The following is a 25,659-nucleotide window of genomic DNA, read 5'->3' as shown; positions in this document are numbered from 1 at the left end:
TTTTATCTTGCAGTTTTGGGCCCCAAAGCTGGTCTTTACACATTACACCTGCCAATTTAGAAGACATAGGAAGATTTCTCAACCTGCCCAGAGTGCCCAGTATCTTCGCTGGGAAGACCGAGATGGTAATACTGGAATTTTCAAGCCTTATGTTTTGGACACGTTAGCAGTAAATTTATGGGGTAGAGGTATTCTAAACAGATTAGGATTATTATTAGTAATTCCAGATTCTATCATGTCATTTGAGGGACTTAATCAAGGATCTACTCCTAGGAAAACTGAGGGAAACTTACAGAAAGAGTACTTACCTATGACCCAAATCTCCTCAACAGAGATTAATTAATGCACCCAACCAAAATTTTTGGTGGGGGCCCTGACCTTTTCCCTGACCCCAAAAACAGCAGAAAAATGAATTTGATTACAGAAGAGCCAATCTGGGTTAGTCAGTGGCCCCTAAGAGGGAAAAATACTTAAAATAGCCCATATGTTAGTTGAAAAACAGCTTCAAGATGGTCATTTAGAGCCTAAGCTCAACCCTTGGAACACACCCATCTTTGTAATTAAGAAAAAATCTGGTAATTGGAGATTATTACAAGACCTTAGAGCTATTAACAGGTCATAGAGCCCATGGGAGCATTACAATCTGGGCTTCTTTCTCCTACAGCTATTCCTTTAGATTATTACTTGATAGGAGTAGATCTAAAAGTTTGTTTTTTCTCTATACCTTTGAAACAGAATGAGGAAGCTACCTTCATGGAAGGACCTGAAGAAATTGACACTGCAGTCTGCACAAATGATTCAACAGCAAGGAAAATTTAAATCTCCAATAATGATGCTACTTGCAATATTAGCTCTATCGAGCTGTTAGGTAAAAGGGAATCAGGGAAAAACTTATTGGACATATTTTCCAGATCCACCTCTAGTACACCCAGAAATGTAGGCTGGAGAATCCATTCCAGTATTTACTAATGTCTCATTCATGATGGGAGGATTCACAGACACTCATATTACTCCCAATAATGTGACTGGATTTAATTATTCTAGCTATAGTGCCCAATTACCTTTGTTTGGTCCCAAGATAAACATGCTGGGTATCTAAAAGTGTCATTTGAGGAAACTACAGCAATTGGGAGACCTAGACTAACTAATCATAGTGTTACTGGAGACTCGAATCCTTATATCACAGCAGTTATTGAAATGGGACTTTCTCATAACAAACCAGTCATCTCAGAATACTTCCAAAGCTCTTCATAATCAAATACATATTAATGAAAGGATTGAGATCAAGATAAATGCCTTAGTGGCTACTGTCATAAATATTGGTAATGAACTCTTGGCTTTGAAATTCAAGGAAAGACTTAAATGTCACACTAGCTATAAGTATGTGTGTATTACTGCTGCCAAATACAATGCTTCCCAATGAGATTGGGAGAAGGTTCAAAACCATTTATTGGATATTTGGCAAAACAATAATAACAGCTTGAATCTTTTGGAGCTCCCTCGTAATATTCAAGATATACAAAAGTAAGATTGATTTTTTTCCAGATCCTACTTCTTTAGCTAATTAGATACTTAAAGAATTAAACAGCTTTAACCCTGGAAACATTCTTAAACATTCTGCATGATATATCCTTGTATTGTTCTCTTTGGTACTAATTCTCTCTTTTGTTGTAATTGCAGGATGGTGAGCCTTCAAAACAAGGATTCAGGGACTCGAAATAGTGACCCATCACCTGCTTTTTCAAAGAAAGAAGGGGGAATATGTGGGGAGCCACTCTGAATGATTGGTGTCTTCCAGGGTGGAGAGGCTTTGACCATCACTACATCTCATAGTGACTTGGACGTTGCCCAGGTCCCAGAAGTTTAAGGATGTGTCTTCAGACACAGGTGTCGCCCGACAGCCCTTGGGTCAAATTACACTCACATGTCCCTTGTAACTCCACCCCTTCTTACCTTTTTTAATGGAACTTTCTAAGAATGAGGTCCTCCCAATAAAAGCCCACTTCCAAACATATTCTCTCTCTCCGCCCCGCCCCCCAGCCTCTTGTGACTATCCCTCAAACTCCCATTTGGGAAATTTGAGGCCAAGAGTGGAGGAGCTGTCCTGAAGCTTGTTTAAAGGTAAAGTGTGTGTCTGTGTTTTACTTGGGGTCCCTGGAAATTCACACGAGAAACCATAAGTTCATCTGCCTTGCAGCACATTATGAATCAACACCTGCACTTCTGGACATGTGTCCTGAATAAATTTTCACATATTTGTATAAAGATGTATAAAGACTGTATTATTATGTAGATGTTTCTAGTATCATCATTGCCAATGGCAAACTGGTTGTAATGGAAGAGTAAATAGATGAAATATTATGAATAAAGACAGTAAACTATGTTAGGTATATGGGAGAAACAAGGATGAATCTTTAAATATATGTCTGAGTAAAGAAAGTAAAAGGCAATTAGCTTTATGACAATATACCACCTATGTAAATTAAAAATATGTGCACAAAACACATTTTTTAAAAATAGTTTTTTAGTTGTTGATAGAGCTTTATTTTATTTATTTACATGTAGTGGTGAGAATCAAACCCAGTGCCTCCCACATGCCAGGCAAGTATGCTACTACTGAGCCACAGCCACAGCCCCATACAAAATACATTTTTGCACCAGGACACATACAAAGAGAAATACATCAAACAAAACAATATCCTGGGATAGGGGAGGGAATAAGAATAGGAAAACAGGAATAAATATAAAATAAAACTATTATATTTTTACACAATTTCTCCAGAATTTCAGCTTACTTATGCTGAAAAGAAGTTCTCCAATTTGCTTTAAAATATTCCAGCCAAGCCAGGGTCAGTGGCACACACCTGTAATCTCAGCTACTCAAAAGGATGAGTTCAAGGACAGCCTAGGCAATATAGGAGACCCTGTTCTTAAAAAATATTTCAGTCAAACAATTGTTAAGTGAGAATGGCCTACAAGAAAATATTGTCAGTGCACATAGAAAAAATAGTAGAAGGTATAAGGATTAGAAAAGAAGAAATTAAAATTGTCATAATTTACAGATGATAAATTACAATTTAGAAAGTAGAAAATAATTTATACATAAATTATCAGGATTGACAAATAAGTTTGTACACATGGTTAGACAGAAATTTCAGTAAATTTTTTTAAAAATAACTTTTATTTATTTATTTATGTGGTGCTGAGGATCAAACCCAGAGCCTCATACATGCCAGGCAAGTGCTCTACTACTGAGCCACAACCCCAGCCTGATAGAGTACAATTGATTAGAAGTGATGTATTCAGTATTGTCTTCTCATCCTGAGATAAAATTTTAACTTGTTATCTCCAAGTATTATTTGCAATTGTGTATGTTTTAGTTTTAGGTGACATTTTTCTAGGAATTTATATTCATTCAGAAATATTCTCAAATGTACCATTATAATGTTTCTCATAATGTTTTCTTAATTTCTTTAATGGTGTTTCCTTTTTACTTCACACACACACACTATATATATATATATATATATATATATATATATATATATATATATATATATATATGGGAATGTGACGTTCCTTGCTGCATACAACAGGTAATGAGCACATTAAGGAAACACATTCATTATTATGTTCTTTTTTTCTTTCTGTTTTGCTCTACTAGTAGGGATAGAAACTGGGGTGGGGCTGGCAGGTGAGCTCTACCACTGAGCTACAGCCCTAGCTCTTTATTTTAATTTTATTTTTTTTAATTTTGCAGTTTGGTCTCAAATTTGTTATCCTCCTGCCTCACCCTACCAAGTAGCTGGCATTGCAGGCACTTTTTAAAAAAATGCACTCTAGTTTGTTTTCTCTTTTATGGATCTTCTCTTCATCATTTCCTTCCATATATTTACTGTGTATGTATTTTGGAATTTGTTTATGAAATTCTTTAGATAGGTTCACTGGGGATATGCTTTCACTTACTTTTTAGTTTATTATTATTTTTTTGTTTAATTTTGGTACCAGGGATTGAACCCAGGGGCACTTAACCACTGAACCACATCCCCATCCTCTTTTTATATTTTATTAGCTACAGGGCCTCACTAAATGGCTGAAGCTGGCTTTGAACTTTCAAGCCTCCTGCTTCAGCCTCCTGAGTTGCTGAGATTACAGGGTTGTGCCCTATTAGCTTATGTTTTTGCATTTTATTTTAAGGCTCTATGTTTCCTTCTAAAAACACACTAAAAACCAGTCTGATTATGAGTTTGTGATTTTCTTTGTGGTCTGACAATTTCATTTTATATAATATGTAATGCTGCTATTCCTGATAATTTGAAACTCATTATTATAAAGTTCTATGTATCTTCTAATCCTCTTCTAGGCTGACTCTGTGCAATACTACTAAATTTTAAAATTAATTTCAGGGCTAGGAAAGCTGGTCTCTTTTCTCTAGATAGGATTTTCATTTGTTTCTGCTAAGTTCACGAGAATGCTTACAAAACAAAACAAAACACCACCCCACTTTACATATTGAAATTTGAAGTTCGCTCCAATTCCTCCCAAAGACTTTAAAGACTATCTTTCTCTTTAATCCTTACAAATATTGTGCAGTTCTTTGAGGTCTTAACAGGCACCCCTTTGCTTCCCATCCAAACTTCCTCTCTGAGCCCACTGAACCTAGCTAAACTATCAATAACAACATCAGTACGTGCCACCAACCTAAAATGGGAAAACTTTGTGGAGCTTCGCCTTGGTATCCCAAGAATACCCCCCAATTCAGGGCACTTCCGCCCCCCACCCCCGTTGCAACTGCGCTTTTCCGATGAGGCATTCTGGGAAATGTAGTCCGGCGAGGCATAGCCCAGAGACACTTCCGTTTCTGGCCGCTGGGACTGGGGAATTCTGGGAATTGGTCCAGGGGCTTCCTATTAGTCGGAAGAAGACTCTTTCCCCGTGGGAAGTGTCTAGGGGGCTCCTCTGATTGGCGGGGACCCTTCAAGCTTTCTCGTCCTGGTTGGGAAGCTCCAGGGCCACTGAGTGTTTGAGGATGGAGCTGGGAGCGGTTCGCCTTCCCCTGGGCAGAGCCTCCTTTTGTAGCCCACTGTTCGTTCGGGGGCGGAGGACTGCCTGGGTAGCGTGTTGCCTGGTTTCAATGTTCTCATTGTTCCCAATGGCTTCCCTCACCTTTGTGTCTGCTCTGCCATTCTTAACATTACATCGTTTTGCGAATTACTCAATCTTCATCTGCCCTATTCTTATGTTTGAGGTGATATAGCATCCCCGTATCAATTTAGAGGAATTAATTCACTAAATGATCATAACAAATTTATGAGGTTTATGCCTACACCACCATTTTCCCCCTAAAGATAAGAGAATGGAAGTGGTACTCTTCCTACACAGTGCGGACAAGAAAGAAAGCTATCTTATTACTGAATGGGATATGTAGAGTATCTTATGTTAGGCAATCTGCAAAAGGGATTATATTCCAAGGGGACAAATTCCAGACCTTTGAAAAACACTTCTGGGCTATAAACTTTGGAATTTTTTTAAGCCTCTAAGAAGATTTGCATGTGTATCAAATGTTATGGGAAGAATTCAGAAGCACTAGATTGCTTGTGAAACTGCTCTAAGAAAAAGGAAAGGAAAATGGATCCTTTGGGCAAGGCAAAAAAAATTTTTCATTTACTTTTTTTTTTTTTTTTTTTTTTTTGTACTTGGAATTGAATCCAGAAGGGCTTTACCACTGAGCCATACCCCCAGCCCATTTTATTTTTTGAATTAGGGTCTCACTAAGTTGCGTGGGATCTTGATGATTTTCTGAGGCTGGCCTTGAACTTGCAGATCCTCTTGTCTCAGCCTCCCCAGTCACTAGAATTATAGGCATGCACTATCATACCCAACCCCCACTTACTCTCTCTCTTTTTAAAAAATATTTCTTATTTGTCAATGGACATTTATTTTATTAATTTATATGCAGTACTGGGAATTGAAAGGAGTGCCTCCTATGTGCTAGGCAAGCGCTCTACCACTTAGCCACAACCCCAGCCTCCCATTTACTCTTATAGAGTTTATGTTGTTTCCTCAAGACTTATAGTTAGTAAGAAGCAGAATTTCCATTTGAATCCAGAATTGGAGCCTCAAATCTGTGTTCATAATCTTTGTTGTACTTTTTTTTAATCCATAGAAAATAGTCATGTATATGGTTTGAGGAACACTTTCAAGAATGATGACCACGGCCAGTGTCTCAATAAGGAGTCCTCCTTTTTGTCCAAGATTCCAAGCCACCCTAATACTTGCAATCTCAGATAATTAGCAAATAACAAAGCATAGATCTTCAGAAATATATTTACAGGAAACAAAGCTCCTGATCTAGTCCACATGGGTTCTGAAACTAGACAAGCAGAAAATGGCTTTGAATAGTCTGAATCCATCCCATTTATCGATTTCTGATTTTATTTTGTGCTTCAGGAGTCTTGTTAAGGAAGTCAGAGTTAAGCCAACATGGGGAAAAAGGCACACTCATACGTTGCTAGGGGGAAATTTGGTGCGACCATTGTGGAAAGTGGTGTGGAGATTCTTCAGAAAACTGGGAATGAAACCACCATTTGATCCAGCTATCCCACTTCTCAGTTTATACCCAAAGGACTTACAATTAGCATATTACAGTGATGCAGCCACATCAATGTTTATAGCAGCTCAGTTCACAATAGATAAACTATAGAACCAAACTAGGTGCCCCTCAACAGATGAATGGATTAAAAAAGTGATAAGTGATACACACACACACACACACACACACACATACACATATACATACATACATACATACATATGATGGACTATCACTCAGCCTTAAAGAAGAATAAATTTATGGCATTTGCCAGTAAATGGATGAAGGTGGAGAATATCATCCAAAAAAGCCAATCCCCCAAAACCAAAAGCCAAATGTTTTTTCTAATATGCGGATTCTAATTCACAAGGGGGATGGGGGAGGGAAGAATAGAGATACTTTAGTGTAGGTAGAAGGGAGTGAAGGGAGGGAAGTGAAGGAAAAGATAGTAGAATGAGTCAGATATTATTATCTTATGTACATATATAATTATAGGACTGGTGTGATTCTACATCACATAAACCCAGAAGAATGAGAAATTATACATTATATATGATGTACTAAGTGCGCTCTACTGCCATGTATAACTATTTAAAACAAAATGTTAAAAAAGATAAAGTTAATGAATTTGTTCATTTTTCAAGTGAGAAATTCCCTGAGAAACAATTCCAGTGGCCTCAATTACTTTGAAGAGTGCATAGAAGTCTATGCTGAAGCTTGTGCGTGTGCGTTTTTTTTTTTACTCTATGTGTAGTTGTGCTCAATAGATCAGTTCAGAATTATTTATGCTGCTAACAAAAGTGGAATTCTACAAAATATTCTGCATCCATTGCATATTTTTGGTCTTTGATTCTCTTTGTATCTAAAAAAAATATCTTTCCTACTGGTTAATCCTGTTAAATGTAAACATTGAAAATTAAAAGGTATTGCTTTTTTTTCTCGTTAGTTCTGGGTGTAATTCTATTAGGAAAGGATTACATGATATGTTTCTTACAATCTCCGACTTTCATATTTGCTGTTACTTTTTATTTATTCGCTAGTGAGAAAAACCTAAACTTCTGTCAACAGGAACTGATTCAGGTCTGCAAAAGGACTGGAAGTCGTGAAGAGGATTCTGGAAGTCGTGGTCCTGAACCTCGGAGAGTTTGGAAATATTTTTTTTCCCCTCTGAGAGAGGGAATTCCGTTTTTCCCCCTCCGGGCATTCTGGGAAATGTATTTCAGAACTCCTGAAGTCATCAAGCAGCGGACGCGCAGCGTTCCTTCCCCTAGGGGCTTCTGGGAAGTGTAGTTTAGGCGTTTCGAGTAGTCTGAGCCGCTTCCGCCGGGGAAAGCAAAGCAGTCACCATCTTTTGGTCCAGGAGGTGAGTCCGCCCTGCCTGCAGCCACAGCAACCGGCGGAACCTTTTCAGCCTGAGCGTGAGTCTCGCGGCCACCTGTCCGGCAGTTTAACATGGAGAAGTCGCGGCCGCCGGGGGAGGCCGAGAGGCGGAGGGCAGAAGCGTGGATCCCCTCGGCCCTCCCTGCTTACGGAGCCGCGCTCCTGCGGTCCGTGTGAGACTGCTCGCCGTTGCCATCTCTGCGCCGTTTCCTCTGGGAGAGCGGCAAAGCCGGCAGGTCCTGCGGAGGAGCCTAGTTAGATGAGGCTCCGGTCAACGCTCAGGTCGGCGGCGGCGCCTGGTCCCGGGTCGCCTTTTGCTGTCCACACAGTTCTGCGTTCGCAGCGCGCGTTTCACCTGGAAGCCGGCGAAGAGAGACGGGGCCCGGCCCCGGGAGAAGCCGCGACCCGCCGCCGCATCCTCCGGGAAGCCGAGGGCGTAGTTTCACCGCAGCCTTTTCTTCACCCCTGAATCGGAGCTGGAGGGAGGGACTGTGCTGCCACTGAACCGAAGGCACGTCCTTGCTCCGTCGTCTCTTGCCATCAGCCGGGTTTCCTTCTCTCTGTAAATTATCAGGAGGAAAATGACCAGATTTTTGTCGAATATCTGAGTTATGGGTAGGGCTCAGAAGTGAGTTTATTAGTAACACCTCACCCTGACGTCCAGACATTCTTCTGAGGACTATGTAGATTGATGTAAGTACTGAATTTGATTTCACATCAAATAAGTCGTGTTCCAATTTACTGAATCCTTAAGTAACCAGCAGTTTCAACATTTGCTGCAAACTGCCTCCCCTTTTATTTTAACTATAGTCTTTTAAAGCATATCACAGACATTAGGCCACTTTCTTAAATTCTACCATGAGCTCTGCCGAAGTTGCGTTTGACATTTGCTCGGTATCTCCTTCCATTCCTTTTCTTTCAAACCTTTTTTTTTTTTTTTTTTTTTTTTTGTCATTAAACGTTTCTTAGAAAGCAGTTGGATTTTTAAAGTGCAGTCAGGGATATTGAATCTGTTTCTTAAAGTGTATTTCTTTTCTACTATATTTGTATATATTTTTAAATTTACCGTACTTCACGTTTCTTCTTTTTGTTCTGCGTTTTTGACAGTTTTTTTTGTGTGTGTGGTTCATTTTTTCCCCCTTCTTGATATCCTCAACTGGCTTAGAACTTGCAGTCTTATGCCATTCTTTTAATTTTTAAAAATAATTAAAAGGGTTTTTTTCTGATATCATGAAGTACCAAGAAATGGTACTTTTAGAAAACTGATACCAGTATCAGTACCTAATCAACAAATACTAATTTTAACCAGCATATAGTCTCATTTTGAAAAAATATAGACTAAAAACACTTAAAATTTAATGTTCCTTTTTGTTGTTGTTGTTGCTTTTTAAAACATTTTTTTTTTAGTTGTTGATGGATCTTTATTTTATTTATTTATATGCATTGCTGAGAATCAAACCCAGTGCCTCACACGTGCTAGGCAAGTGCTCTAACACTATGCTACAATCCCAGCCCTATTGGTTTGTTTTTAATTGGAGGCTAAGTTATAGGCCTGCTTTTTAAAAGCCATCCTCATTGTAGTTACTGTGATTTTTTTTTAAAATGCAGAGACTATTATGTAGCCAACATGTTGACAGATGTTTTCTTCCCATTACTTCTTGCAGCTTATCTTTCAGGGTTCATATAGCCATGCATTTTCTTCATTTTTGTTTACTTAAAATATCTTTGTTTCTCCCTCATGTAAATAATCATTCATTGAGCATAGAAAAGTTGACAATTATTCTGTTTATAGTAAATGAAGAGAATATCTTCTTGTTTTCAATCTCCAGTTAGTTTTCCTGTTTCTGTCAACCTAATTGTCATTCAAGTAAACTAAATATATTTTCTTTCTAGGAGTTCTCAGATTGTTATTGTTGTTTTCAGTTCTTTGCATTCTTTTAGTCTATCACTATCCCGAGTTGTGCTGTGATTTATTAGTTTAGGAGTATATTTATTTTTATTTATACTGTTTTAGAGTTCCTGTAGGAAATTCTAAGTAATTACCTCTTGAAATAATATGTCTCTGCCATTTCTTCCATTCGCTTCTCTCATTGCTTTTAGACAAATGTTGGAACCTTTTTAGTTTAGTTTCCATTATCTTGATTTTTTTTGTCTTTATCTTTCCCTTTGCTATGTGTTTTTCCTTATATCCATGTACATAGAATTAAAGGGAGCCTTTTCTGATATCATGAAGTACCATGAAATGGTACTTTTTAGAAAACTGATACCAGTATCAGTAAAATATTATCAGTGGGCAACAAATTATTAACTATGAAGATATTTCAAATCAGGATTAGACTTTTCAGAAATTAAAGGTGATTTTGTAGACTAACAATGTTTGCAAGTATAGTTTAGGATACAAAATATCTTTTTGTTTTGTTTTGTAGCTACAAGAGAAAGGGACTCCTGGTTCTTAGAAATTTCCATCTGTTCATTTAATACTTGGAGCTGCTTTATGAGGTAGGTACCATGTTTGATTCTTGTCTTCATTGACCCATGACAAAAGTAGGGCACAGAGAGAGTTCTTAACATGCTCTGGGCTATTCAGAATTGTCATTTCTAGAAACTAAACTAATTTGGCTCCAGAACACAACGTCTTTTTAGCCCACATGTTAGCCTTTCATCTCCTACCATTCCCAGAAATTCCTATAGTAGGTGGCATTTGGTTGTGTTCGTTGGTCACACTGCCAATGGCATTGAGCTGACAGGCCTCCGAGTAGGCAGAATCTGCTTGTGCTTGATTATGGAGCTATGTGGTGGCATCTGTCTGGAAGTGGGGACACTCAAACTCTTCTATAATTTCCACAAAAATTCACATGAGGTAATGGGAGCTCTAACTTGTATCTCACGGTTTCTTCATCCTTCCTCAGACATGCCTATTCAGGAATCTGACCTACCCCAGAAGGAACAGGAACAAATGACCAAGTTTCAGGTAAGGGATTCTGTGTCTTAATATATGATTTCAATTTCTCAACAATTGGGTATATATTTTTCTCTTCTTTGGGAAGGCTGATGGAAAATAACAGATTTTTTTTTTTGGACCCGGGATTGAACCCAGGGGTACTTAACCACTGAACTACATCCCCAACTGTTCTTATGATTTATTTTTGAGACAGAATCTTGCTGAATTGCTTAGGCCTCGCTAAGTTGCTGAGGCTGGCTTCGAACTTGTAATCCTCCTGCCTTAGCTTCCCAAGCTGCTGGGATTAGAGACATGCACCACTGTGTCCTACAAAATAACAGGTCTTTGAGTATACATTGTATGCTAGATGTGTGTGTGTGTATGTTTGTGTTTTGTTTCATTTATTATCTTTACCATTTTACAAAAAATATTTGAAAAGAGAAACTTTAAGAACAGAATAATCTATATTGCTCTCTTGCTTGTAAACTAGCTTTTTTTACTTTCCCATATTCCTTTTTCAAGTTCATGTCACTATATATTTGCAATAATGGAATAGGTGAAATTTTGACTATTTTTTTCATTTAGTTATATCAAATGTATTTCAGTGACTATATTATATTCTATTGAATTGGAATGCCCTTTAAAAAATAAATTATTCCTATTAAAACTTTTAAGAGATTTAAGAATTTTACCATTTTAAGGAACACTATAGGAACATTTTCTCTATGTATAGCTTTTGTCCCCAGAAAGCAATTCCGGTGGAATTCTGCATTGTTTGTCCTTCAAGTTTTAGGAACTCTAAATTGAAGAGGTATATTTCATGTCGGTTCTCTTAGGTATTTTGTAAGCAGAGCATCCAAAGTAGAGCATCCAAAGTATGACATGGTGTAAAGTTATTAAATGGTTTTTATAGAAGGAGAGCTATAGTTTTTCCTTGTGTGTGTGCGTGCGTGCGTGCGTGTATATGTGTATGTGTATTTTAGTCACTCATCTATTTATTTTGTCAAAGCAATTGTATATAGGTAGCAGTTGTATATAGTCTAATAGTGTTTAAATACCTCGCCAGTTCTTTCTGTCGTTGCTTTATTCTTTAGAGCACTGTGTGAATATGTAGGTGATTTATCTGCATTTTAAACATGAAGATAGGGGTGTGGGAATATCATATAACTACCCACCTTTTCCCAGGTCACCTGTACATTCAACTCTGAAGTTTCTGACTGTTAGGTAGGAATATTTTCATTCCATTTTTATGAAGAGGTAGACAAGGCAAAAGTATTTTCCAGAAACTGGAGTGCATATCATAGAAAGCACCTGCATATGACCCTTTGAAACATAAACTTTAATGGTGCCCTTCATTTGGGTCTCACCAAAGGGCTTGTTTCCTCTCTGCTAGGTGTGTGTCTTAGTCATTCTGAAAACCTAGATGCCTAAACTCAGTTTAATATAAGTAGTTTAAATTTTTCTTCAGCACAAGAAATCAGGCACAATATTACAAGACAATTACCAACTGGTGGGATATACTTAAACAAAGTAAAGGTCAATAGTTCAATTTACTGCTAGGACTAGTAGGATAGCCTGATGTGGTGGTGCATGCCTATAACTTTAGCAACTTGGGAGGCTGAGTCAGGAGGATCACAGCCTCAGTAAGTTAATAGAACTGTCTCAAAATAAAAAAGTAAAAAGGGATGGGAGTATAGCTTAGTGCTAGAGTGCCCCTTAGTTCAATCCTGTACCTTCTCTGCTAAAAAGAGTAAGATAAAACCCATTTGGATTATGAGGAAAAAAATAGGGGTTTCTTAAAAAAGGAAGTGAATTTATGAAAAAAATAGTGTTAATAATGTATATGAATATTAATAAAGAGATTTATTTTACTTATGTTGTGAAATGTTTTCTTTTCTTTTTTTTTTAAGAGAATTAAGGTATATTTGGCCGAGTTTAAAGATGCAGGAACACTTGTACTCATGTGAAAAGTGCATTGAGAAAACTTTTCTAGGGACATTCTGCTAGGCTGCTTTTAAAGTTTTAAAAGTGACTGTTCTATTGCTGGGTTTCTGTTCCCGCGACTAAAAGGCTCAGGGGTCACTCTAGTTAAACTGGGCTAACTGGGCTGCACGAAATAACCATACAAGAGACACAAATACCATTTTCTTTGGGGTTGCTGTGACGGCTCCTCTAACCTTAAGGGTCCGCAGAAAGAGAGAGAGAGCGAGAGCCTGCGCTGACCCCTTTTATTGAGAAGAAGCTGTTCAAATGAGGCAAGGGGTCAGGTTTCAGGGGGCTGAGTCTATCTTCATGATGTCCACTGTCAGCAGGTTGACTGACACCTGGGTAGGACACACACAAGGCACTTCCATGGAAGATTCTATCCTAAACAGGGCAAGGGGTTATATTACAAAGGAATGGGTGAGCATAGCTTCACCCATGGGGCTGTAGCAAGACACACCCATTTCTGTGACTGAGCGCCTCAGCACCCAGCTGGGGAGTGTAACTCAGTCACCTGTAAGGTTGGCCTCCCACATTCTATGACTTTGCAATTGCTGCTTCTTGGCCAAGATATCTCTCTTTCTCTCTTTTTCTTTCTTTCTCTCTTCTATCTTTTTGCTAAGATCTCCATAAAGGAATCTTTGAAGTTTTGATTATAGGTAAAAACATATGACTAATTATATATTATATGGATTGGTTAAATATACATTGTTCCAAGGAATACTGTTTTGTGCACTCACAATGGCGTGAAAGAGATTATAGCAGGGATGTGAATTATTCAGTTTCCAAGCCCCTGTGGTGCAGTCTTAAGTGCTTTACATGTATTCCGTGGTGCTGTCTTTTCCAGCACCTTGTGATTTAGACAGCATTGAAGAGAAGAGGAAATTGAGATAGTGAAAAGTTAAGGAACTTGCCCAGGTTTCTGTAAACTAATAAAGGAAAGAAATGTTCAAATTTGAACTCAGACAGCCTGAGTCCAGAGCTGATCCCTGAACCAACTGTGAATTGGCAGTTGGAAGCATCCAGGAAGAGCTATATACTGTCCTAGGGAGTTGCTGAAGGCCTATGAACTTTGCAAACATTTAAAACAGATAAAGAGTTTAAAATTTGGGGGTGGGGGTAGGGGACATTAAAGGAGAGACAGTAATTGAAACAAACTGACTAGGATCCCTTCAAATCTGTATGTACTTATTATTCTGTTGTTTAATATCCTTTTTATCCTTTTCATGCTGTACTTATTTTGGGTTTGTTTTTGGTGGTACTGGGAATTGAACCCAGGTATGCTTTACCACTAAGCTACATCCCTAGACTTTTTTTTTTTCTTTTCTATTTTTTTGAGACATGGTCTTACTAAATTGCTGAGGCTGCCCTTGAATTTGTGATCCTCCTACCTCAGCCTCCCAAGTTGCTGGGATTACAGGTGTGCACCACTGTACCACGCTTGTACTGCACTTTTTCTGGGGGAGCTGCAAAATTGAGGCTATGTGTGTTTGATTTTGTAGGAGACGGTGACATTCAAAGATGTGGCTGTGGTCTTCACCACAGAGGAGCTGGGGCTGCTGGACCTTACTCAGAGGAAGCTGTACCAAGATGTAATGGTGGAGAATTTCAAGAACCTGGTTGCAGTGGGTGAGGACAGGCACCCTCTGACACTGAACTTTAACTCCCTCGAGTATCTCTGTGTCCTCAGATGTTCAAGGCTTTGACCCATTTGAAATGGTTCCCTACTCTTGAAAGCAAAATGATTTCTAATGTCTGGGATGATAGGGATAGGTTTTAGTGGTGGTTTTGCTCACATGAAATTCTTTTCTTTTGAATCACTGGTTCTCAGCGGGGGTGATTTTTCTGTCAGAGGACATTTGGCAATATCTGGACCCAGTTGTCCCATCTAACAGGTGGTGACCATGGATGTGGGCCTGCAATGCATAGGACAACTCTCCACAACCCAGAATTCACCAGTGCAAAGGATCAGTCTTGCCACAATTGAGAGATGTTCTAGGTGAACTGTAGATGGGCAACTTTGCTTCTATATTTTATCTTTCAAATTATGGTGGTAAACCACTCCTGGGTCATGAAGTAAACTTAGGGCTTTGTACTGGCATTTTCTTTTCAATGAAATATATGAGGGTAGGTTATATCAGAATTCCTTATCAAAAACCACTCACAATTCATCCATAGCATTTTTTTAAATTTATTTTTTAGTTATAGGTAGACACAATGTCTTTATTTTACTTTATGTGGTGCTGAGGATTGAACCCAGTGCCTCACGCATGCTAGACGAGTGCTCTACTTCTGAGCCACAACCCCAGCCCTGTGACAAATTTTTTAAAAACTAATATTATTATATTATTATATTTTTATGCCTTTATTTATTTATTTTTATGTGGTGCTGAGGATCGAACCCAGTGCCTCACACATGCTAGGCAAGTTCTCTACCACAGCCCATGCTGTGACCACTTTGAATGAGTGATGGGAAAGACAGTGTTGGCCAAGTGTAATTTATTACATATATATGTCAAATATATCATCTGAGAACTAGGCAAGACCTGAGTTTTTTCTTATAGTTCCTGATTTTAAAAATTCTTAAAATACCACTGAGGATTATATGACTTAGGCAAAAATGTATTTTAGTTGTGTGTTCACCTTAAATATATGTATCTCTACTTTTTCATAGGGTACCTTCCCTTCAAAGTGGATATGGTGTCCCAGTTGGAAGCAGAAGAAAAGCTTTGGATGATGGAGACAGAAACCCAGAGAAGTAGCTATTTTGGTGAGAATCGTGTAGCTATTCTTTCAGACACGAGCTAGTGAGCTTCTCATCACATGTATCATTGCCACCATAATCTGAGTGTCATCACCTCTCACCTGGATAATGACAAGCACCTTCATGCTGGTCTCCATGCTTCCTCCCTTACATTCGTATAATCTGTGTCTTCACAGTAGCCAGGTGATTCTTTAAAAAATAATAAAAAAATTAGAGCATGCCACTCCTCTAGTTATCCCCCTTCAAAGCCTTCTCTTGTCACTTGACTGGGCTGTAAGACCCTGTCTGATCTCTTATCCTCCCCAAGTTTCTATTTCATTTTCTATCCTTTCTCCCTTGCTTAGATCATTCTGGCCTTTTGGGTCCCCTTGGCGTGGACTTTCTGAGTTCTTCTGTTTTGTGGCTTTGGCTATTTCTGTTCACTACCTCAGCAGAGCCCTCCAGCCCAGCACAGCCCCTTCCTTACTCCTTTCAGGTCATTTCTCAACTTTCATCCTTTAGAGAAGCCTTCTGTGTCTGTCCTGTTTAAAGTAACTTCTTCCTTTCACTCTCCGTCCTCTTACCTTATCTCTTTTGTGGCTAAACACTGATTACCTAATGACATATTTTTTATTTTCTTGTTTATTATCTGTCTCATCCCACAAGAGTAGGGATTTTGGCAGTTTCATTTTTTGCTGTCCACAAAAACCTCTGATGGGCCTTCTGTACTTGGAAATACTTGCTGAGAGAATGAATTATTAGGGTTGTGGTGGTGGCTCAGTGGTAAAGCGCTAGCCTAACGTGTGAAGCACTGGGTTTGAGTCTGAGCACCACAAGTAAATAAATAAATAAAGGTTTATCAACAGCTAAAAAAGAAAAGAAAAAAATATCTATATATTAGTTGTAAATGGACACAACACCTGTATTTTATTTGTTTATCTTCTTTTGTGGTGCTGAGGATCAAACCCAGTGCCTCACACATGCTAAGCAAGTGCTCCACCACTGAGCCATGATCCCAGCCCAAGAATGAACTATTATATGAACTATTTCCTATTCACTGGCACAGGAATGGGAAAGCTCCCCTTGCAGCTTCCCCAGCCTGTGACCCCAGTCTTTTCTCTCCTTGAAGGCTGCCTTGCCCACGTGCTGCCATCCACCATGCTCTTCCACTAGCTCGTCCTTGCCCTCCTCATCCCCCTTCTCACTCCTTCACTTCTCACTACATTCTTCACTTCCTTTCTCTTTTTTCCTCTTTAATTTGTGTATTTCTCAGTTCTACTATTTAAAAATTAAAATTTAAAATTAGTTCATCCTAGAGGCAGTAAATTTACATACTCTCCCAACCCCAAAAACAAAATAGAGGCTTGTCTGCAAGCACACCAGTTGAGGCCCTGAATTCTGGAGTGGTTAATGAATATAACCACTCTTCTTTTGTCTGTTTCCCTTTTACGTCTACATGCTGCATCATGTTTAATGTGTTCAGGATTATTAGATACTTGCTTCACTTGACTGGGTCTCATTTTCATATGCAAACAACCTCAAGAATTATGGTCCTAAGTATTGTCATTTTTCATTTTTACCTAACAGACTAAGGTCCTTTAACAAATCAGGCAGCATTTTCTGTCCCCCTTTCAAAGATTTCCTTTTCTTCTTCAATATCAGTATATTTAAGGACCTTGCAATCATGCCCCATGTGCCAATAATATCCAAGAATTATATAATCTATATATTCCCTGGAGGTCACAGGAGCACAAATTACAGTGCTTGTTTTTATAGTGATTCTTAAAAACTTACAGAGAAGAATGGAGACAATGGACCTTACATCCCTATTACTCCAAAGATAGCTCATTGATTTAGAATGCACTAGAGTGATTAACGGGTAATTTTGGAACATTGTTTTACAGTGAATCTATAAATATAATTATATGTTTAGGTAATTATACCATAATTATTATACAATTATAATTTTGTAGACATCTTTAGATATGTAGAGATTCAGACCTTTTAAATTTAGAAGGTAAAAGTTATTCACAATTATCAGGCTGTAATTGAACTCTTGGTAATTTTTATCAATATCATTGTACTAGGCATTATGATTCATCAGTTTCCACATAGTAACTTCAAGTTACTACATTTTAGAGAAAACTGCCCTGTGTACAGCCAGTTTCCTGCTTTCCCCCTCCCTTTATTGTAATATCTAAATAGTTACATTCTATATGCAGTTGTTTAGCAGTGTTGGATTAGACATTTTCAGTGTCCATGTACACTGTCATACCTATGGAGATGAGCAGAGTTCTGACTAGGAAAGGAAAGATCATGGAGTTTCTACCTAAGTTTTCCAGCATGATTTAAACCTTGTTGGTGGTAATCTTGGTTGACGGTAGACAGTGTGAGAAGCTCTTCACATGTTGCAATGACTTTTGATGTTAGACACTCCAAGGCCAGGCTTTACAGGTGAGGGCACAGTCCTCCACAAGACACCCTTCAGCACCAGCTATAAGTCTAGGGGTTCTCAGACTCACTTCTGACAAACTAGATACAAATTTGGGGGTTCCCTTGGTAATTTGTTAGAATGATTTGCAGAACTCAGGAAGGTGCTTTATTTAGCAGTTTTTTACAGTCAAAAGAACACAGATCAAAACTATCTAAAGGAGAGGTGCAGAGGGTGAAATGAGGGAGGTTTCCCTCCCGCCTCCATCTTGTGACTACTTTGAGCTCATTTTTAATCTGGGATAATCTCCCCATCTTGATATCCTTGATTTAATCATATTTATGAAGTTCCTTTGGCCATTAACAGGTTCAGGACTTGAACATCTCTTCTTTGGGGAGGTGGATTATTCAGGTCACCATTCAGAGTTTCATGTGCCTGTTGATAGTTTTTCAAAGTTTAAATTATTAGGATATAACTCCATTTAAGCAAATTAATTATATAATTAAGGTCCCTCCTCCCCTTTGAAATAATTTAAGCCAGGATTTTATTGTTTGTTTGTTTCTCTTCTGGAGATCAAACCCAGTGCCTCACATGCCAGGCAAGCCTCTACCACTGAGCCACCACCCCAGCCTCTGTATAATAGTATTCTTTTGATATAGAAGTCTCACTGTGTTGCCCACGCTGGTCTCAAAATCCTGAGCTCAGGCAGTCCTGCCTCAGCTTCCTGAATAGCTGGGATTAGAAGTGTAGAGGTACTCACCACCTCAACTTGTATGTACTGGGATTTTTTTTTTCCTTTTGGGTACTGGGGATTGAACTCAGGGTACTTGACCATTAGCCACATCCAGCCCTGTTTTCTATTTTTTATTTAGAGATGTGGTCTCACTGAGTTGCTTAGCACCTCTCTTTTTGCTAAGGCTGGCTTTGATCCTTGTGCCTCAGTTTCCCAAACTGCTGGGATTACAGGTGCACACCACTGCACCCAGCTTTAGTGGTACTCTTATTGCTTATAATACACTTAAGTTTTTGTTCTGCTTTTCAAAAAATTGTCACAAATTATAGAATTGATTTCATAGTATACTAACGTATCCCAACAATTTGATAAAAATCAAATTACATTGGGAACAGAGTTTATGCTATTCTTGTGACCATTATATTCTAGTCGGTAAAAAAAGGATAAGACAGAAAAATAGGAAGTATATAGTCAGTCAGATAATGCAGAATGAATCTCCTTTATCCAAAATGGTTGGGACTAGAAGTATTTCAGATTTTGGATTGGGTGGGATTTGGGAATATTTATATGTACATAATGAGATAATATTGAGGATGGAACCTAAGCCTAAACTCAAAGTTTATTTATATTTCATAGATACCTTGTAACCTGAAGGTAGTTTTATGTGGTTTGCTTAGTACACCTGCATTTTGACTGTGACCCATCACATGAGGCCAAGTGTGAAATTTTCCACTGTGGCTCCATGTCAGCACAGTTTAGGGTTTGGGAATATTTTGAATTTTCAAATTAGGGATGATCAACTTATAATAAATACAGTGGAGAGAAATATGGTGCTAGGGGGTGAAGCCCTGTGGTAGAGCACTTCCCTAACATGCATAAGGCCCTGGGTTGCATCCCCAGCACTGCGAGAGGGAGAGAGATAAAGCATTATAAGGAAAATGGGAAGGATCGAAGGTATAGGAGTTAATGTGGAATTATTTTTACATTGAATGTTAGGAAGGTATTTGAACATAGACCTAAAGGGAGTGAGAGAATCAACAAATCTGAGTTTTCCAAGTGAAATATAATTCCTCTCTCCCGGGTTTATTTTTGAGAGCCTGCACTATCTATGCCTTGTTTTATTCCTTCTCCCAACTTCTTTCTTTGTTGTACAAGATTAGCTTTCCCTTTTCTTCTACTTTTACAGACTTGAATTATTACCAGGCTTCAGAACAGTGCATGTTAGTATTCCAACCACTTTCCTAAATTTCAGTTGTAGTTAGACGCAGTATGTTTATTTTATTTATATGTGATGCTGAGGATCGAACCCAGGGCCTCAAATGTGCTAGGTGAGCATTCTATCGCTGAGCCACAACCCCAGCCCCATTTTCTAAATTATTCTTGAAGTATAATTTCTACCAAAACCTAAAGTACTATTTTATGCCCAAAGAAAAGGTAAATAAGCTTTTAATTTATGTTATTGTGGTTGGAACATAGATTGTTTTTTTGTTGTCTTGAAACCATCTGATTTCAAGCTTGTAGCTCTCATAGTAAACATCATATTTACACTTCTAGAAATGAGCCACATTTTACATGTTGAAGTTAGAAGACTCTTGATCCCACTCTTTACTTCCATCTGGATGAAAAACATGAGAAAAGGATAAATGATGTTGTAAGGACAAGATGACTCTTCCCCTGCTTATAAGGCCTTACCCTATGTCCTTACTGTGATTTTTTTTTTTTTTTTTTTTTTGGTTCCAGGGATCAAACCCAGAGGCACTTAACCACTGAGCCACATCCCCAGCCCTTTTTATTTTTTATTTTGAGAAAGGATTTCACTAAGTTGCTGAGCCTGGCTTTGAACTTGTGATCCTCTTGCTTCAGCCTCCTGAGACTCTAGGTTTATAGGCATGTGCTACTTAATCTGGCCCTACTCTGAAATTCTAACATTTCTAAAGAAAGTATTAACCTGTCCTTATTTCTGAATGATGCTTTCTCTTATAGGCAATACAAGTCAAAATGAGATGGAAACTCTTCAAAAATTTGCATTAAAATACCTTTCACATGCAGAGCTATCCTGCTGGCAAATCTGGAAACAGGTTGCAAGTGAATTAACCAGATGTCTTCAGAGGAAGAATTTCCAGTTATCACAAGGTAATTCCATTCAGGTTTTTGAAAGTGAGAGCATTATAAAGAACCATAAAGGAAATGGTTCCAGGTATGTTGAAAATGAAGAGTTGTCAACTTTAAGAACCCAGGATTCTTGCCAGAATGCATATTTGAGAAAGTCACAGAATCTCAGTAGAAATAAGCAAATTGATGTGAAAAGCAGTCTGCATTTGTGTGAAGACTTGATGAGGAAATCACCATTCAGTGAACATGTTAAAAATAAGACAGAGCAGAAGCGCTGCAAATGTGACAACTGTGGCAGGAGCGATATCTATGGCTCCAATCTGCAGTTACCCTTTCAAGAGAAACCACATCCATGTAGTGAGTGTGGAATGAGCTTCCATTATAGTCCAGTGCTTCACCTTCATCAGAAGGTTCACACAGGAGAGAAGTGCTTCAGTCAGAACACACACCTGCAAACTCATCAGAGAGTTCACCCAGGAGAGACACTGGGTAAGTGTCAGGAATCTGGTGATTGCTTCAATAAGAACCCTTTTTATTCTCACCAGTCTAACCCAGGAGAAAAGTCCTATAGATGTGACAATTGTGGCAAGAGATTCAGTAGCAGCACAGGTCTCATCATTCATTATAGGACTCACACTGGAGAGAAACCTTACAAATGTGAGGAATGTGGTAAATGCTTTAGTCAAAGTTCCAATTTTCAGTGCCATCAGAGAGTTCACACTGAAGAAAAACCATACAAATGTGAAGAGTGTGGCAAGGGCTTTGGCTGGAGTGTTAATCTCCGTGTTCATCAGAGGGTCCACAGGGGTGAAAAGCCTTATAAATGTGAGGAGTGTGGGAAGGGATTCACTCAGGCTGCACATTTCCACATCCATCAGCGAGTCCACACTGGGGAGAAACCCTACAAATGTGACGTGTGTGGTAAGGGCTTCAGCCACAATTCACCACTGATATGCCATCGCAGAGTCCATACTGGGGAGAAGCCATATAAATGTGAGGTGTGTGGGAAAGGCTTTACCCGAAATACAGATCTTCATATCCATTTCAGAGTTCACACAGGAGAGAAACCTTATAAATGTAAGGAGTGTGGTAAAGGCTTCAGTCAGGCCTCCAATCTTCAAGTCCATCAGAATGTCCACACTGGAGAGAAACGATTCAAATGTGAACTATGTGGGAAGGGCTTCAGCCAGTCCTCAAAGCTTCAAACCCATCAGAGAGTCCACACGGGAGAGAAGCCATACAAATGTGAAGTGTGTGGCAAGGACTTCAGTTACAGTTCAAATCTGAAACTTCACCAAGTAATTCACACTGGAGAAAAACCATATAAATGTGAGGAGTGTGGGAAGGGCTTCAGCTGGAGGTCAAATCTTCATGCTCATCAGAGAGTTCACTCTGGGGAGAAACCCTATAAATGTGAAGAGTGTGATAAGAGCTTCAGTCAGGCCATCGATTTTCGGGTCCATCAGAGAGTCCATACTGGAGAGAAGCCATACAAATGTGGTATATGTGGTAAGGGCTTTAGTCAGTCCTCTGGCCTCCAGTCCCATCAGAGAGTCCATACTGGGGAGAAGCCATATAAATGTGATGTGTGTGGAAAGGGCTTTAGATACAGTTCACAGTTTATATACCATCAGAGAGGGCACACTGGAGAAAAACCTTACAGGTGTGAGGAGTGTGGGAAGGGCTTCGGTAGGAGCTTGAATCTTCGCCATCACCAGAGGGTCCACACAGGAGAAAAACCTCATAAGTGTGAGGAGTGTGGTAAAGCCTTTAGTCTTCCCTCGAATCTTCGAGTCCATCTGAGTGTTCACACCCGGGAGAAACTCTTTAAATGTGAGGAATGCGGGAAGGGCTTCAGTCAGAGTGCACGCCTTCAAGCCCACCAAAGAGTCCACACTGGAGAAAAACCTTACAAATGCGATGTATGTGGCAAGGATTTCAGTCACCGGTCCCGTCTTACATACCACCAGAAAGTCCACATTGGCAAAAAACTCAAGAAATAAAAATTTTTTTGTTGACTTCTGCCAGAATGTACAACTTCAAGTTTTTTGAGTCTGCTGGTGATGAAACCCTATTAAAATATCGAGAGTGGAAGGGGTTTTCTTCAGACTCAGAATCTAACACATACTTTAAAATGATGACGTAGAACCAGAGTAACAGGGCTAGAATTCAAATTTCGGGAAGAAATTGATATTGCCATCCTGTTGGCAAGATCCAGTTAATGTAAATGACCATCTTTCAGTGTGACTATGCTCAAAGGTATTGTATAAAAGGATATTTGCCATATGTTAACTAGTTATTATTTTTGATCAGGAAGGGTTTTGAACTATTTTTCCTTAAACTTTCCTTTTATACTTACAGTGGTCATTATTTTTACTAAAAAGCTGTACAGCTATGGAAAAATAAAATTGCTGACTAAAAATTTCCTGTAACTAAGGATGTACAATATGATTATTTTATATAGTATAAAGGGCTATAATTAAATAGTAGATTCCCAGAGATGAATTTTTGATCCTCAAATGTAAATTTATGTCTGCCATGACATATAAGAAAAGATATTCATTGAATCATTGTTTTAGTAGCAAACAGAAAATCAGTTGGATTGCCAAGATATTTTTTGTATTATTATTGCATGGAATACTTTACAAACACTAAATGAGAGAAAGTAAATTTGTAGTTACAGAGGTTGGAAGATTTTCAGAATTTATTATTCTGGGAAGACATAAAACATGAGTTTTTGTGGAATCCTATTTTTTTTAAGGAAAAAGTAAAGATGTATAGATATTTCTAATTATCTCTAAATGATGAGATTTTGATTCATATGTTTACATTTTTTTTTATTTTGAAATCATATGAAACTTAGAAAAACTGTAAAATTTATATAAATTCTCTCATATACCCTTTACCCAGATTCATCTTAACACAGTTGAGTCATTCTTCACGTATCTGGATGTGCATATGTATACTCACTGATTCCTATGTATACCACTTTTTTCTTAACCACACAAGAGTATATTGCAGTCATTTTGCCCTTACACTCAATACAAAGTATATTTTCCCAAGAATAAGAATATTTACTTAAAACAGCTATGCTGTAATATTCAGGAAAATTTAATATTGATATTTAAGATCTTAATTCTTTCACCAATGCCACTTATTACGATAGCTTTATTGTAAGTCTCTAAATCAGGTAGCATGAGTTCTCCAACTTTACTTTTTCAAAATTGCTTTAGCTATTCTAGTTCTTTGTTTTTCCATGTAAGTTGGAGAATCATTTTGTTGATTGAAAAAAAAAAAAAAAACCTGCATGGCTTTTGATGGGAAGTATGTTGGAAGACTTGGCATCTTTGGGTCTTCCCATTCATCTCTCTCCTTCCTGTTGACTTAGGTATTTTATTTCATTGGTGAGTTTTATTTTTCAGTGCACAGATATTGCTTGTGTTTTGTTAGATTTGTAGTGAAAAGTTTTCTGAAATCTTAATGTATTCAGGTTTCTACTTGTTTATTTCTAGTATATAGAAATTCATTTTATTTATATTAATATTGTACTCCTAGAACTCTAGACCTATCTAAACTCACTGGTCTGGTACCTTTTAAATAGATTCTATATAATCATGGTGTCTGAAAATGGAGATACTTATTTCTTCTTTTCCAGTTTGTTTTTTGCTTGTTTGCTTATTTCTTTATTATACTCTTTAAGCCTTCCAAAAATTGTTACATGGAAGAGTTGAGAGGTAATGTCTTAGCTTTTTTCTTGATCTTAGAAATTAGTCTTTTTTTTTTTTTTTTTTTTTTTGTGGTACTGGAGATTGAACACAGAGCTAGACATGTGCTCTGCCACTGAGCTATGTCCCCAGCCCAGTCTTTTAGGTGTTATATTAGCTGGAGGTTTTTGTCACAGCCTTTATATGAAGTTCAGGGAAATCCCTCTGTTCTTAGTTTGCTGCGAAATTTTCACAATAAATGGATGTTGCATTTTCTTAAATGCTTTTTTTCTGCATGTATTAAAATAATCATGTAGTTTTTCTACTTATTACTCATTTTCTTTTTTTTTTCTTAAAGCTTTTTTTTTTAATATTTATTTTTTAGTTTTTGGCAGACACAACATCTTTGTTTGTATGTGGTGCTGAGGATCGAACCTGGGCCGCACGCATGCCAGGCGAGCGCGCTACCGCTTGAGCCACATCCCCAGCCAAACTCATTCATTTTCAAATGTTGGAGTAACATTGCATTCTTGAGATAAATCCAGTTGATCACAATACATTCTCATATATAGTATTCTACTTGTTAATATTGAGGTTGCATGAGGATTATTGGTCTGTTGTCTTCATGTAATATCTTTTTTTTCTTATTTTGGTAACAAAATAATGATGGCCTCATAAAATGAGTTGGAAAGTGTTCTATCCTCTTTATTCCTATAATATTTGTGCAGAATTGGTGATGGAGAAGGGTGTCCTTAGTGTTTGATAGATAAAAGAGTTGAGGCCTGTTGTTATTTTGGAAGTTTTTGTTTTTTTCTTTTTAAGCTGGAATTCAGTGTTGTTAGATACAGGAATAATCAGATTGCCTTGTTTCTTTTTGGATTTGTGTCTTTTAAGGAATTTGTCCATTTCCCCCAAATTGTCACATGGCATAAAGTTGTTCATAATTTTCTTTATTGTTTTACTGTCATTAGGATCTGTAATCATGTCTTTAAGTCCTGCAGTTGGTAATTTCTACTTTTTCTTTTCATAGTTTATTGATT

General features: G+C 38.1%; 1 protein-coding gene across 1 annotated transcript; it reads left to right on the top strand.

Moving 5' to 3' along the window:
* The first annotated feature begins 7,926 nt into the window (after positions 1–7,926).
* Positions 7,927–23,460, top strand: Znf227 (zinc finger protein 227). The gene is made up of 6 exons (XM_076838193.1): positions 7,927–8,665; positions 10,399–10,471; positions 10,882–10,943; positions 14,399–14,525; positions 15,571–15,666; positions 20,787–23,460. The coding sequence occupies exons 3-6, from the start codon at positions 10,884–10,886 to the stop codon at positions 22,916–22,918; spliced, it is 2,415 nt and encodes an 804-aa protein (XP_076694308.1). The 5' UTR covers positions 7,927–8,665; positions 10,399–10,471; positions 10,882–10,883; the 3' UTR covers positions 22,919–23,460.
* Positions 23,461–25,659: the final 2,199 nt, after the last annotated feature.

Source organism: Callospermophilus lateralis, chromosome 18 (genome assembly GCF_048772815.1).
Source record: "Callospermophilus lateralis isolate mCalLat2 chromosome 18, mCalLat2.hap1, whole genome shotgun sequence".
Classification (NCBI taxonomy): domain Eukaryota; kingdom Metazoa; phylum Chordata; class Mammalia; order Rodentia; family Sciuridae; genus Callospermophilus; species Callospermophilus lateralis.
Note: the sequence above shows the minus strand (reverse complement) of the source record. Positions and strands in the feature narration are given on the sequence as shown.

Bases quoted from the DNA above. Each gene is read 5' to 3' on its own strand.
- Znf227 (XM_076838193.1), top strand. From the start codon at position 10,884: ATGCCTATTCAGGAATCTGACCTACCCCAGAAGGAACAGGAACAAATG. The intron at 10,944-14,398 runs GTAAGGGATTCT...TTGATTTTGTAG, and splicing joins AACAAATGACCAAGTTTCAG to GAGACGGTGACATTCAAAGA. The intron at 14,526-15,570 runs GTGAGGACAGGC...ACTTTTTCATAG, and splicing joins CAAGAACCTGGTTGCAGTGG to GGTACCTTCCCTTCAAAGTG.